This window comes from Thamnophis elegans, chromosome 13 (assembly GCF_009769535.1).
Source record: "Thamnophis elegans isolate rThaEle1 chromosome 13, rThaEle1.pri, whole genome shotgun sequence".
NCBI classification, from domain to species: domain Eukaryota; kingdom Metazoa; phylum Chordata; class Lepidosauria; order Squamata; family Colubridae; genus Thamnophis; species Thamnophis elegans.
Window position 1 is genome coordinate 47,743,599 of NC_045553.1, and position 15,590 is coordinate 47,759,188.

The 15,590-nt window shown below is 45.5% G+C and overlaps 1 protein-coding gene across 2 annotated transcripts in view; it reads left to right on the forward strand.

Annotated features, from left to right (window-relative positions):
* Positions 1–15,590, forward strand: part of SIK2 (salt inducible kinase 2) — a 67,739-nt gene that overhangs the window by 29,395 nt on the left and 22,754 nt on the right. The window contains exons 1-2 of one of the 2 annotated variants that reach the window (XM_032228813.1): positions 10,823–11,305; positions 12,711–12,872. In XM_032228813.1, the coding sequence (XP_032084704.1) occupies positions 12,854–12,872 (19 nt within the window). In that variant the 5' untranslated portion in view covers positions 10,823–11,305; positions 12,711–12,853. Of the gene's footprint in view, positions 1–10,822; positions 11,306–12,710; positions 12,873–15,590 lie in introns of those variants that run through there. The other variant, XM_032228812.1, reaches the window with a different exon arrangement.

Sequence of the window (15,590 nt, forward strand, 5' to 3'; positions counted from 1 at the left end):
TTCCAGGGCTCAAGAGAGAGATCTCTTTAAGAGGAAATTCCTCACTGGGGCATCAGCTTGCGTGTGAGAACAAAATCACTGGTTTGGTGTTTTTAGTTTTTCTTTTTTAATTATTTATTCATGTTCGGAGATTCCTTTCTTTCTGTAGGAACTTTTTCTGGATTTTGTTCCTCTAGTACAGGGCTCAGCAACTTACGGCTCCGGAGCCACATGTGGCTCTTTCATCCCTCTGCTGCGGCTCCCTGTCGCTAAAAATATGCGTCACAACCGCCAATGTGCGACAACCGTCAGCACACAATTTATTGAGAGATTTTCGACCCCTGGTAGGCCAATACACTGCAGCGGTTAAGGGAATCACATGGTCATTAAGCGAATCTGTTTTTCCCCCCCTTGACTTTGCTGAAATGATGCTGCTATTGTGGAAGGCATGAACTGGAGGCCATTTACACTCCGAAATCCACCAGCTCCCCAAAACGTGGCCCCTTTTTAAGAAGGTTAAAAATTGCTCACCAGGAATCCCACGCGGGTAAATGCTTAAAGTCAACGACCGCGATTTTGGAGTATGCTGCAGAATTTGCATATATTTTTAATTGCATAAATAATGTATGTGAATCAGAAGTCTTCCCTGGAATTTAAAAAAAAAAAAATTATGCAGAGCCGTGCTCGGAATGTATTAGGTCACCGGTTTGGCATCAAATATCCCTTATAACCTTATTTAGAACTTTTAGAAAAGGTTTCCACTCTAAAAAGGACTGTTTTAGAAAAATTGGCATTTTCTTTCTTTGCAAATAAATTATTATTATTATTATACAATTGTATCACAGCGGCCAGTTGTTTCGCCGGATTTGGTTATTACAAAATAATAACGCAGAATTATTTTACGGGGGGTACATGCCTGGGGGCGGCTCTCGCATTTCATTTTGGGGTTTCGGGTGCATGCTCTGGGCACTTGACACCAAAAAGGTTAGGCATCTCTGGCACGGGGTCTCCTGCTTGAGCCCCAGGACTAGATTAGAAGGCATCTAAAGCGTGGCATGAAAAAACCGCGCTCGACTGAGCCGCGCCCGATTAAACCGCATCGCTGACGTCATCAACAGGGCGACAACAGCGAGCGCGGAGAAAGAAGGGCGCTTTAAATAGCGCTTTGAAAGCAAGCCGATTCAACTTAAGGTAAGGGTTAGGTTTAGGGTTAGGTTAAGTGTTAGGGTTAGGCTTAGGGTTAGGTTTAGGGTTAGTTTAAGGGTTAGGATTAGGTTTAGGTTTAGGATTAGGTTAAGGGTTAGGGTTAGGTTTAGGATTAGGTTTAGGGGGGTTAGGTTTAGGTTTAGGGGTTAATTTTAGGTTTAGCGTTTACAGCGTGCTTCTGTCTCCGTGCTGTTGTCGCACTGTTGATGATGTCAGCTACGCGGTTTCGTCGAGCGCGGTTTAGTCGAACGTGGTTTTGTGGTGGAACCATCTAAAGACCCTTCCAGCTGTAGGATCCTGGGATTCTATTCTTCCAAACACTTGAGGCCCAGACAAGAACTAACTGGTGGAAGATCATTCAAGAGAGAATCAACCTAGAACTAAGGAGAAAGTTCCAGACAGCGAGAACAATTAATCTGTGGAACAACTTGCCTCCAGAAGTTGTGGGTGCTCAGAAGAGATTGGACAACCATTTGCCTTGGATAGGGTCTCCTGCTTGAGCAGAGGGCTGGACTAGAAGACCTCCAAGGTGCCGTCCGACTCTGTTATTCCGTCGTTCTAAATTTGCCTCCCCCCCACCCCACCTCATCAGCCTTACCACTCAAGTAGAATTCCCATCATTGCCTGGAATGCAGATTAGCCACGTGCATAGAAAGGCGTTTTATAAGAGCCCAGAATAGGGACACTGTTGATAATAAAAGTCAGCCGAAATAAATAACAGATCTGCCTTGTGTCGCTGAACTGTTTCCTTTTTTTTCCGTCAACACCAAGTTGGGTTTATATTAAATCCACCTTTCTTGTGAATTGCACGTGAAGCAGACTCCTGGCGTTTCGTCACATGTTTAATACCCTGGGCAAAGCCGCGAGGCTCTCTTGCCAGGGTGCCTCTCCGGCCACTTACCCACCGTTGTGTGTGTGTGTGTGTGTGTGTGTGTGTGTGTGTGTTTGGCCTGGTTGTGCGCATAAGGTCACTTTTATCAGCCTGTTCTGTTCCAACTGGAGATTTTCTTTTGGTGCCCATTGGTTCGATGGCCTTTCTCCCGGGAGCCTTGCAAATGTTCAGAACTGGTCAGGGGAGGGACGCCCCAATTAATGGTCAATACTTCGTTTGATCTAACGTGGTACCAGGGAAGAACCTCTGGGCGCGTGGGCTGTGCTTTGCCCAATGTCCCCTTTTGCTGAGCAAGGCACGGTAGGACACCGATAATCACGTCCAGAAAGCAAATAGTTGGAGGGAGGCTATGCAAACACGAAGCACTTAAGCAAGACGTTTGAACTCCTGGTTGTGCGTTTCTCACACTACTTGTGTTGGAAAGCAAGCAACAAGCAGCTCAAGGATCTTACTCCCCTTTAAAAGTACCACATCCAGTTTTGGGCACCACACTATAAAAAAGATGTGGAGACTCTGGAAAGAGTGCAGAGAAGAGCAGCTAGGATGATGAGGGGACTGGAGGCTAAAACATAGGAAGAACGGTTGCAGGAACTGGGCCTGGCTAGTCTAGGGAAGAGAAGGACCAGGGGAGACAGGATAGCAGGCTTCCAATATTTGAGGGAGGGGCTGCCACAGAGAAGTGGGGGGGTCAAGCTATTTTCCAAAGCACCCAAAGGCCGGATAAGGAATAATGGATGGAAACTGATCAAGGAGAGATTCAACCTGGAAATAAGGAGGAATTTTCTGATAGTAAGAACAATCAACTGATGGAACAGAAGTTGCCTTCGGAAGTTGTAGGAGCTTCATCCCTGGAGGCTTTCAAGAAGAGGCTGAGCTGCCATCTGTCAGAAATGGTGTAGGGTCTCCTGCTTGGGCGGTGGGTTGGGCTAGATGACCCACAAGGTCCCTTCCAACTCTGTTAATCTGTTCAAGTCTTCTTGGGTTTGTGATGTTCCACAGAGTCTTTTATAAAGACCAAAAGACACGTCCTCTCCTGACTAAATCAAAGTTAAGGGCCATATCTTTAACCCACGACCCTCTAATTCAATGTTTTTCAAATCTTAGCGCTGGTGGGGGAATTCTGGAAGTTGAAGCCCACCCCTCTTAAAGTTAGAAAAACGCTGATCTCTGATTGATCCCACAATTGTAGATTCTGGCTGGTGTTTCCCCCCCCCCCCCCCACACTTCCTTAAATAGCAAAGAGTTGACAAGCCAAATTCCTGGTGTTGTTTGGTGTGTGAAGCAGGCCCGAGGAGGCCTCTGTTGCTGGGTCTCCAGCCCCAGTCGCACGGGGAGCCTCTTCAAAAGTTGCTTGCTTTCGTAAAATCTGATTATTAATCCTGCCAAGCACGCTAAAATCAAAGGGCTTTGCTTTCGTGCTGAAGCAGGAATTGGGAGGCAGGCTGGCACCACCGAACAAAGCATAGACTTTACCCAGCTTGGTTTGGCAATCCCATCTTTTTTTTGGGGGGGGGGGTGGATTTTTGCAGCTCTCGTGGTCAGCAACAGGGAGGAGGGGGGAAAGTAATATGGTCAGAAGATCGTGTAAAAGACGTGATTCCCTGGTGATCCTTTCCAACCGGTTTCCCAGCACATAAAGAGGCTGCCAAGTGCACGAAAATTTTAATTTTCTTAGCTTCCTCTTAACAAAGTTTCCCCCAGGATTTCCTAGCTGGCAAATACGTAGTAATAAGGGTCGGGAGGAGGAGAGGAAAGACTTTGGAAATTCTCAAGAAAGGAAAGTCCAAACAGCTGGTATCTTCATTGGACTGGACTCCCGTTTAGTCATCATCCCTGGGATATCGGGCCCTTCCAAGCCTTTGGGGTTTCTTGTAAATGAGAAGCGAGAGGGTTGCCGTTATAAGCAAGGCAGGAAACGGCCTCATTTCCAAGTGAAAGGTCTGTTTATTCCAGCTATTGTTCTGTTTGAAACTGAGGTGGTTTCCAGTTCTTCTGAATTACCCCAATTAAAATGACTTCAGGAGGTTGTAGGTCATGTGTGACCTCCGTGCGTAGGGCGGGGGTGGGGGAATTAGGGGTGGAAGCCAGAGAGAGAGAGAGAGAGAGAGAGAGATGATAGATAGATAGATGGATGGATGGATGGATAGATGGATAGATAGATAGATAGAGAAATAGATACCGTTACCCGACAAATGCGTGCACGACAAAAGCGTGCTGACGAAACCATGGCAAGAAAACCGCGATGTCATAAACGCACCCACAAAAGCGCGATTTCAGTTAAGGTAAGGGTTAGGTTTAGGGTTAGGTTTAGAACTCGCGGTTATTTCTTGTTTGTTGAAGGCGCGCTTTTGTCGGCGCGCTTCTGCGCTCATTCGTCGGTGCGATTTAGAACTCGTGGTTTTCTTGCCGCGGTTTCGTCGGCGCGCTTTTGTCGAGCGCGCATTTGTCAGTGCACCAATAGATACATAAAGAGATACATAGAGATACAGAGGTAGAGACAGAGATACATAGATACATAAAGAGATACATAGAGATACATAGATAGATACATAGATGGACAAACGGACAGACAGATAGGAGAGAGAGAAAGAGAGAGAGACATGAATGGATGGATATGTAGGTAGGTAGGTAGAGACAGAGACGTATAGATGCTTGGATGGACGGACGGACAGACAGACAGAGACATACATAGATACATAGGTACATGGATGGGTAGGTAGGTAGGTAGAGACATAAAGACAGATACATATAGATACATAGATGGACGGACGGACAGACAGACAGACAGAGACATACATAGATACATATACATAGATACATACATAGATGGGTGGACGGACAGACAGACAGATGAGGGATAGATGGAGATAGACAGACAGACTGACTATCAAAACGATGAGACTCTAGACAAAGTGCAGAGAAGAGCAAGCAGGATGATTTTAGGGGACTGGAGGCTGAAACATACGGTGAACGGTGGCAGGAACTGGGCCTGGCTAGTTGGATGTCATTATCTTATTCTACTGCGCCAAAGGGAGTCGGAAGTCAACGCCTTTTCTTTCTATTTCCCCCCTCTTTTCTACACTTTTGTGGGAGTTTTATCACTGGAGGCTTTCAAGAAGAGATGGGCTGCCATTTGTCAGAAATGATGTAGAGTCTCCTGCTTGGGCGGTGGGGGGGGGTTGCACTAGATGACCTCCGAGGTCCCATCCAGCTCTGTTAATCTATAACTTCCCTCCCCTTTTTCGCCCCCTCTGGTTCCTATTATTTTCATTTGCGTTTTTTGCCTTTTATATTCAAACCGTATAACAAAATCAAGTTTTTATGCATTAAATTGTCAGGCTTCTGATTTCTTCCATTAAAAATATGGGTGGAATCAAAGAGACTTTGTGGAGTAACAAGACTGATAATATTTGGTTTAGCAATATTAAAAAGTCTCTCTTTTTTTTTTTAAGAAGCCTCTACTGGGATGGGATTGCTGGGTGTGAACTTGTACCATATCACAACAGTGCAGGATTTTTGACAAAAAGAAAAAGAAAAGCTAGCTACTTGCTACTGTTCATAAGAGGCCGTTGAAAATACCAGCTGGGCTTCCCTCTTAAGAAGATTTGGGAGGACTGACCGGATAATAATAATTTAAGAGGCAGCTTTTCCCCCAGGGTGACGGCTCATTGATGAGAGATACTATGAGATCAGGTCAGAGGACAAGCAAGGACCAGATCAGCCAGGAAAGACGGCGGCGAGAACAAACAGACACAATCCATCAACCCCCCCAAACTCCACCCCAGACTTTAGATACAGATTAACAGAGTTGGCAGGGACCTTGTAGGTCATCTAGTCCAACCCCCTGCCCAAGCAGACCCTGCACCCTTTCTGATAAATGCCAGTCCAGTCTCTTCTCGCTATCTTTGTCTACGGGGGAAAAAGTATAGGTTCGCCATCACAGTTGTAGGTCATCTAGTCCAACCCCCTCCCCCACAAGCAGGAGACCCTGCATCATTTCTGACGGATGGCAGTCCAGTCTCTTCTTGAAAGCCTCCAGGGATGAAGCTCCCACAACTTCCAAAAAGTGTAGAAAAGTGGGTGGTGGTGGTGGTGTTTTAATAGAAAGAAAAGGCGTTGACTTCCAATTCCCTTGGGTGCAATAGAATAAGATAATGGCATCAATTTATTTATATATATATATATATATATATATATATATATATATATATATATATATATATATATATATATATATATATATATATATATTCAGTATAAACTCGCATTTTCTTTTTTTATATATACATTTCTTTCTTTATTTATACTTAGCTACTTATGATCAAGTATTATTTACCTATATTGTGCTTTATATTTTTACTGTCATCTATTCTCTTACATGCAGTTATAGGTATACATTCACATAGTTATTCTTTTTCTTTGCCATTCTTATATTATTATTATTCCATTTAAAAGGGTATAAGGTATAATTTGGAATGTATTATTTACCATCCTTCACACCTGTTGTGACACCACCTTATTTTCTCTTTCTTTTCTTTTCTTCCTCCCTTCCTTCTCTACTTACTTCCTTCCTCCTCTCCTTCCCCTTCTTCCTTCCCTTACTTCTCCCCTACTCCTACCCTCTGTCTTCTCCTTCCTACCCTCTCTCCTTCTCTTTTTCTCTCTTCCTCCCTCCTCTCCTCTTTCTCTTCTTCCCCTACCTCTCCTCCACATCTCACCTTATTTTCTCTTTCTTTTCTAAACTCGCCTTTTCTATAACAACAAACCTTATCTAGTGAGTAAACCTCCAAAATCAATGCTTCAAAGGTTTTTTTTCACCACCTCAGGCACAAAGTCCAGAAGTGGTTTCCAAGTCCGAACAAAAGTAATTGCATTTTTTTCTTCTTCTTTAATCAAAGCAGTCAGTTTAGCCCATCTCTGCTAACTCCGTCAACTTTTGTCCTCTTGAGTTCATTTCACGGACATCCCCATGTCTTTTTCTTGGCTACAGTAGGGAAGTTGCTTTCCATTGGTTGTGTAAGTACATTAGAGGTTAAGTAAATGTTTGCCGACAATGGTTTTAGACAGGCAACCCCCCCCCCCCACACACACACACACATACACGGGGCCAAATGTCTCTGGTGCAGAAGTATGTTGTTGATGGAATATCTGTCCTTTCAACAGTGTCGTAATTGCTTGATTGGGTATTTTTTTATCCCATGCCCCCCCAATTCAAAAGCCTTCTGAAAACACACAACTCTTTTCAGGCTGCCTGTAGTAATTGGCATCAGATTGGTGCTCTTCCAATCTGCTTTCCTTCTCAAAGTGAGGCCAGAGATGATGATCCAAGAGGAAACCCTCTTTGAAGCAGGGGTGGGCTTCAAACGTTTTAGCAAGGGGGTTCTCTGCTTGGTTGCTGGGTGGGCATGGCCTAACTAACCGATCGCTTAGAGAGGGTTGTAAAAGTACTGTGAAGCAGTATATAAGTCAAAGGGCTATTGCTATTGAGACGGTGAGGATCGAACTGCTGGCAGTTGGCAGAATTAGCCTGCAATACTGCATTCTAGCCACTGCGCCAACACAGAAGGAGGGAGGGAGGAAGGAAAATGGCAGTAGCCCTGAGACTTATATACCACTTCACAGTACTTTTACAGCCCTCTCTAAGCGGTTTACAGAGTCAGCCTCTTGCCCCCCAACAATCTGGGTCCTCATTTTACCCACCTCGGAAGGATGGAAGGCTGCGTCAACCTTGAGCTGGCCAGAATCGAACTGCTAGCAATCTGCAGAGTTAGCCTGTAATATTGCATTCTAACCACTGTGCCACCACAGTTCCTTCCTTCCTTCCTTCCTTTCCTCCCTCCCTCCCTCCCTCCCTTTCCACTTAGCAATAGTAGATTTATATACCACTTCACAGTGCTTTTACAGCCCTCTCTAAGCGGTGTACAGAGTCAGCCTATTGCCCCCAACAATCTGGCTCCTCATTTTATTGACCTCGGAAGGATGGAAGACAGCAAGAATAATAACCTAATTCAGTGTTTCTCAACCTTGGCAGCTGGAAGCCAGATGGACTTCAATTTCCCCGGATTCCCCAGCCAGCTCTGCTGATTCAGTGTTTCTCAGCATTTTGGCCATTCGGCAGATTCTGGGAGTTGAAGTCCCCCTGCCTTAAAACTCTGCACTAGTGAGGATTGTTCTGACCGAGGCTTCCCAAGAGCATGAAGCAAACTCCTGGTCCCGACAAAAACTCCTTTTATTAATTGACTGTGAATTCTGCTCATTCAGATTCAGCAAAGTCTTTCGAGGGAGGATTTACGGTCACAGACCTTATCTGGCTTGGGAGGATTTACGGTCACAGACCTTATCTGGCTTGGAGACCTGCCAGGATGAGATCTGCAAAACTTGTCCAGGAGCCTCGGAGAGTCAGGAACCAATTAAGCGAACTCATGGTCTCCTGCAAACTCCACTCCCCTTTCGCTCCTCTTTTATTTCCTCTGGGAGGGGACATTCATCGTCCAGCTGTGGCCTTACTCCCAAGTCAACCCCTGTTCTTTAGCTGTTCCCTTCGTCTGGCCATTCTGTCCAAGGGCACCCTGGGAACAGGCTCCAACTGTTCTTCTGCCTCACTGATGTCTTAACTCCAGAGGCAGCTGAGAACTGCCAGACGGCCCTGGCCCCCTCTCTGCCTCCGACACAGAGCCCTCGTCCGAGCCTTCCCCACACTCCAGGACTGGCCCAGGTTCCTCCCCAACCCTCCTCACAGTCTGAATCTGCTGCCAGCTCTGCTGGCAGGCCACAACAAGTATTATAATCCACTTCCCCAAAAGGCCCGAATGCCACCTGCAAAGATCCCTTCCTGGGGAAGTTGGCCCAGAGCTGATTTCCTTACCCTTTTGCACCCTGTACAAAAACGAACACAACTCAACATAACTTTTTTTTCCCTCTTACCCTTTGTGTCCCGTTACAAATACGAACGCAACTCACCTAACTTAGAAAGCGTACAAAATGGGGGGTGCTCTGCCATCCCGCCTCCGCCCCCACTCCAACTGGACTGCTTATTTAGAGGGGGCTTATTCCCTCCCCCCTCCCCTCCCAAACCCGTCCCTTGCTGAGAGACTCGAGGTTTCTAGGCCAGCCTCCTTTGGTGGCTTGACAATTGTATAACCCGTTCGACTGAAAATCCGTAAGTAAAACCACTAATCAGATCTGACGGTGAGATTATTGCAACGGACTGGCATCCGTGGTTACATCATCTCCTTTTGTTTATACTGGGGGTGGGGGGATAGAATATGCAGCCTCTTTTGATCTCTTCCTGGGGAGTTGCAATTTGGTGCAGAAAGAAAACATAATTTTTTAGTGCCCGTCCAGGTTTCCTAGCCCTATAAAGATAATAACACAAAATATCTTTTCTTTTTTTTAAAAAAAAGACAACCACTTTTATATTTCTCTCTCCTCCCCAGCAACCTTGCTAATGAAGTACATTTTAAAAGAGCCTTTTTCGTTTTATTATAAGTGGCTCCTGCAAAAAATCGGGTTTTTGGATTTTCTCCTTCAAAATGACTTCTCCTTCTCCTCCGCTCACTCGCAGGTCTTCATGGATGCAAATCCGGATTCTCCCCCACTGGCTTTCTCCCCCCACCCCCCCTTCTTGTGGAGGTGCGAGTCGGCTGTGTTCATTGTTCATTTCCGAAGGAACACACACATACACATATGCAACACACACACACCTCACCCATGCCACCATAGAAGGTCATGGTTTTTTCCACTCCCATCCCTTCTCGTGAGTCCACCCCAATCTGTATAAATCGCCTTAAAGAGGCAGCCACCGCCGTAGGTTTTACTCAAAACGTTCTTGGCAAGGGTTACTCAGGCATTCTTGGCAAGGGAAGAGGAAGGGGAGCAGGCAAGCTTTCTCTTGGTTGGGGGCATGTTGCCAAGTGCCCAAATTTTGATCGCCGGGATTGGAGGGGTAGGGAGGTGGTTGCTGCAAGGATTATAAATCACATTTTTTTTCCGTGCTCTTGTAACTTCAAACATAAGTCTTACCTGTATGGCTGAAACTGTGTGTTGAATAGAAGCGCAGTATATTTTGTTCTTGGTTTTCCAAGAGGGTCTCCTCAAACAGGGGTCACCAACTTTTTGGATCTCCGGGACCACTAAATTCATAATTTTAAATCCCCTGAACCACTAATATGATTTTTTTTTAAAGATAAATAGTATTTAGTGCAGTGTTTCTCAACCTTGGCTGGCTGGGGAATTCTGGGAGTTGAAGTCCGGACATCTTCAAGTTGTCAAGGTTGAGAAACACTGATTTAGTGTAATATAAAAATGCAAATAATTTTTCTGGGGACCACCAAAATTTTCTCATGGACTTGTTGACTGCTGTCCTGAATGATACTGTTTTCCTGTCGTTTCTGACTTGTTTGAGCAGGGGACATGGGTTCCACTTTCTCCTTGGTATACGACCTTATTTTGTTGAGAAAAATAAAGAAAGGAATCTGAAAGAGGATAATTTTTCTTCAGTTGTTTACGTATTAGAACTTCGCTTTGCAAGAAAAAAAATTTAAGGGAAAAATCAAGGGCAGACCTGAAAAAAACCCGAAAGGGGATTAATTTTTCCTTTTCTTTAGTTGTTTACGTTTAGAACTTCGCTTTGCAAGAAGAATTTTAAGGGCAACACTTTACAAAAAAGGGCTTGTTCTAATAATAAAAAGAAATACTGAAAAAAATCCAACGGCATATGATGCAAACTTGTTTTTTTCTTTTTTTAAAGGGCAATTCCCTTTTCACATGTTTCGTATGAATTTGAAAGCGTGCGCATTAAGTGGTACCATTTGCACAAACGGACCGTCTAAAGGACAGAAGTGAGCTTTTTGAAAAATAAATAAATCTAAAGGACAGCTTTCCCAAATAAAAGACCAACCTTTATAATAAAGGCCGTGTGGCCGCTGTACTGGCTCATCTTAAAAGGGATCTAGGAAACGGGGCCGGCTCCGGCACGACTCCTACCCAGAGGTGGATTTCTACCGGTTTCCACCGGTTTGGACGGACCGCTAATGCTAATTTGGCTTTGGTCGCAGAACCGGCAGCGACTCAGGCTGGCCACGCCCCTGAACTGGTTCCCCGGTCTCCACTGCTGTTGCCGGTGTGTTTTTTGTTAGGTTTTCATGGTCTTTGCGCATGCGCAGAACAACCGAATTGCGCATCTGTGCGCAGTGAAGCACGCCTGAAGCAAACCGGTAACTAGTGCAGGTAGGAACCTACCCCTGACCCCCTACCCTCCTGGGGTTCAGAAGGACCTTAAAACTTGGCTTTTTTAGGGGTGGGTGGGAGTGTAGTTTAGGGAAGATGGTGTCGGAGGGGGAATGTAGTTCAGAAAAACAATACTAATAATAAACCTTATAAGCGGGTGTGAGAAGCATGACCGAAGGCCCTTCCTTAAGACTTCATTCTAGCGCCCGACGCATCTTCCTGTTTGCCATTTCGCCAAGCCCATAGCCGCCCTACCAGAAGATGGAAGGAGGAAGTGCCAGAAGGACATCTGGGGATTTCTTACTTGACTGCTGTAGTAATAATAAGAACAATAAAAATAATAATGAAAAAATCACAGGAAAAGATCTCGCTTGACTTGTAGCGGAAGTCCCCTTCAGTAGATCTCGAATCCTGAAACTCTTAAGGGAATGCACCAGATAGCTGGGTTAGCCCTGCCAACAAGTACAACATTTTTTTGCACTTTTTTATTTAGATATATATATAAATATACCTGTACAGCATTAAGGAGGGTTGAAAACATTGAAGTCTTCCTCGCTCTGTTTCTCTCCCCCTCATTCTCTCTTTCCCCCTCTCTTTCTTTCCCTCTCCTTCTCTCTTCTCTCCCTCTCTCTCCTCTCCTTCTCTCTCCGTCCCTCTGTTTTTCTCTTCCTCATTATCTCTTCTCCCTCCCTCTTTCTCTCCCCTCATTCTCTCTTCCCTCCCTCTCTCTCCATCCCTCTGTTTCTCTCTTCCTCATTATCTCTTCTCCCTCCCTCGTTCTCTCTTCCCTCCCTCTCTTTCTGTCTCTCTCTCTTTCTTTCTCTCTCCCTCTCCCTTGTTCTCTTTTCCCCTTCTCTCTCTCCCTCTCTCTTTCTCTCCTTCCTTCTCCCTCCCTCCTTCTCCTTCTCCCCCTCCCTCTTCCTTTTATTCCCCCTTTCTCTCTCCATCCCACCTCTCTCTCCCTCCACTTCTCTCTCCCCCCCTCTCTCTTCCCCCACCCCACCCGTTCCCAAGCACACACAGGAAATTCCAGGTGGCCTCCAAGCAACCCTTTTAGCGTCCTCGTTCTTGCAAAGAGCCAGGACAGAATGTCCTAGGAAGAAAGGCCGGGCCTTTCGCTCTTCCAGGGGAGAATTGGCTGTCTCTCCTTTCTGGTTTCCATCAGGGCAGGCACTGGTGCATACGAATGCAGAAACGTCCACCTAGCTAGCTACGAAAATCTCTCCGCTCAGAGCACCCCCTCCTGCTGCCCGTTACAAGATGATGCCATGCTCGGGCTTCTGAATTTGGGAGAGAGGAGAGTTTCCCCCCCCCCCCCTCAAAACCCATGAGAAGCAAACACCACCACCACCACCACTGAGCTGCCTTCTGTGCAATTTACCTTTTGCCTTTCCTCTTTCCGCAGATTACCTGGCCAATCGGGGACGTTTGAGCGAGACGGATGCCAGGCGCAAATTCTGGCAGATCCTCTCGGCTGTGGAATATTGTCACGGCCGGAAGATCGTACACCGGGATCTCAAAGCGGAGAATCTCCTACTTGATAACAACATGAATATTAAGATAGCAGGTATTCCATAAACGTGAATAGCTTCCGCATGGGGTGGACGGGTGGACGGGTGTTTAGAGAGCCGAGGTGGCGCAGTGGTTAAATGCAGCACTGCAGGCTACTTCAGCTGACTGCAGTTCTGCAGTTCGGCTGTTCAAATCTCACCGGCTCAAGGTTGACTCAGCCTTCCATCCTTCCGAGGTGGGTAAAATGAGGACCCAGACTGTGGGGGGCAATATGCTGACTCTGTAAACTGCTTAGAGAGGGCTGAAAGCCCTATGAAGCGGTATATAAGTCTAACTGCTATTGCTATTGCTATTTATTTATTTATAAAGAAAATCATAATTTTCAATGACAGCTTACAAACATTTTTTTAAAAACCGATATGAAGAGAGTAAAAACAATAGTGCCCCCCTCCCATCCCACTTGCCCTCAGGAGGGTTAGATAAAATTGGCCCTAAAGTCTTGCTACAAAAATGGCTCCTGCTTGATGCCTTCCCCTCTTCTTGGCCAAACCAGAGTCATTTCGAACGCTGTAGAGTTTTTACTCCTGTTTGCAGCACCTTAGCAACCCCCTACTCTTCCCCCCCGCCCCCCAGCCAGATGTGCAAGTCACAATCAAATTAATTAATTTGGAGGGTTTAAGAAAAGAAGAAGAAGAAGCAGCAGCAAACTCAAAATGGAAACTTGGGTTATTTTAGCACGCTTGATTCCGTTTTAATTACAAATCTAAATACAGCAGATGTTTGCCGCAGTAGGATAATTTCCCTCTGCCTCTGTATAATGCAAAAGGATTCGTGGATTTGCCTAACTAGAATTTTAAAAAAAAAAAATGAGAGGAACGAGAAGCGGGGAGATGTTTGAGCTTCAGAGGGTTTTGTAACGCTGTCGAGTTCTTGGAAGAAATTATCTCTCGCAACTTTGACAGAGAGTGCTTGGATCTAAGAAGGAGGAGGAACTGGGGGCATTGCGTTCCAGAGGGATTGACAGCGATAGGGAAGCGGGAACGGATGCTAAAATGACTTCAAAGCATCTGGCTTTAGTAACAGAGGTCATATATTATCGCAGTTTAATTTTGCATCCAGGGTAGGTTGAATGGAGAGACAAACCATGATCTAAAAAAAAAGCAACCTTGGTTCCCAATTGGGTTTGGGTAAAAATATTGTCACTTCTACTTGCTTGTAAAGGACCATCTTATGCTGTTTAGAGGATTCAATGTTTTTTGCAACTCTTGGCAGGTACTTAATTCAACTCCAAAACAGAATCTATATATATATATAAAAGTGTATGTGTGTGTGTGTTTTCTAGCCTAACTCTGGAACGCCTCGAGCAATTTCAACCAAACTTGGTACACAGATGATTTACTCTCTGGAAACAAATACTGTGGGGATAAGACACCCCTAACACCCCTTGGAGTGTGTATTCTGTTAAGATACAGCCTGTTGTGCCTTAAAATGGCTTCTACTGTACAGCACAGGTTATCGGCTAGTCTAAAATAAAATAAGGAATGGCAGGTACATCCTGAACGGTTTTGGTTTTTTTTTAAATAAAGCCAGTCAAGGACACCATTGTCATAGTTTTGGAGAAGGTACAACTGAGAGTTGGATGTTAGTAACATCCTTGTTTGACGTAACTTGAAGAAGAAGGACCGAAAACTGCCCTTCTGTTTTTTTGGCTCAATGGCAGCTTGTTTTAACTTCCTGATCAGAACTCCAGGCTATCATTTATGAAGCTGGTTTCTTTTTGTTGATCCCAGCAGAGATTGAAGATAATTTAGGGTGAAGATCTAGGCGAAGCATATGCTGTAGGTGGAGATTGAAATCAAGGCACCCAGAAGCTGTTCCTTGTAACCTCCAAACATGGTTTAGCCTTAGATACGAACAAAGGGGGGGGAGGGAGGGGGAAGAATCTACTTCTTTGTATGGAGATCAGCGAAATCCATTGGGTGTTTTTGCTGCCCAACAAGATAAATTCTTCCTTGCTTTCCCCACCCAGCGTTAATGCGAAGTGAAGCCTTGATGATGCCTGCAAGAAGTCTTGTAAAGACTGTATAATTGTCATCCCGGCGTCTGCTGATAATGTCACATGGCATCGCTCGGTTGAGTTCAAACCCAAGCAAGCAGCTCTGGGAAAGACGGAGGAGAGAAAATGTATAGCTCAGGGTGGAACTGGGGAGTGCTCGGTGGTCTCTGAGCTTGGGGGTTTTCTTGCAAGAGGTTCCATGACCCAAGTAGGGAACATCTTCAGTGATAGAAAGGAGTGGGGGAGAAGGGAGAAGAGGAAGAGGAGGAAGGACGGACGGACTGTGGGGTCCTTGATGCTGTCTGAGCTTGGTTATCTTGCAGACGTTTCATGACCCAACTAGGGAACATCATCAATGCTAGAAAGGAGGGGGTTTTATAGACAAGGGCCTTTTAGTGCTGATTCTGTTACCGTGTCAGGGGATGAAACATCTCAGAGAACAACAAGGGACCCCACAGCTCTGTGAAATTTACCCCTCCTGAAATCCACCAGGGATCAGATGTACGTTCACCCAAATACCCACCCACCCACCCACCCCCCCACACACACACCCCGCACACACAAAATGTATTTGACCCGAGAAGGGATTGGTTGCAAAAACCACTGCGGAGAATTTTATTTGCTTCTCTCTCTCTCTCTGCTTTGTGCAAGAGAGAAATCAGGGCAGCCTCTTTAGAAAGGCTCTCGATTTGCACGCCGGGGCGCCGCACAAGGCCG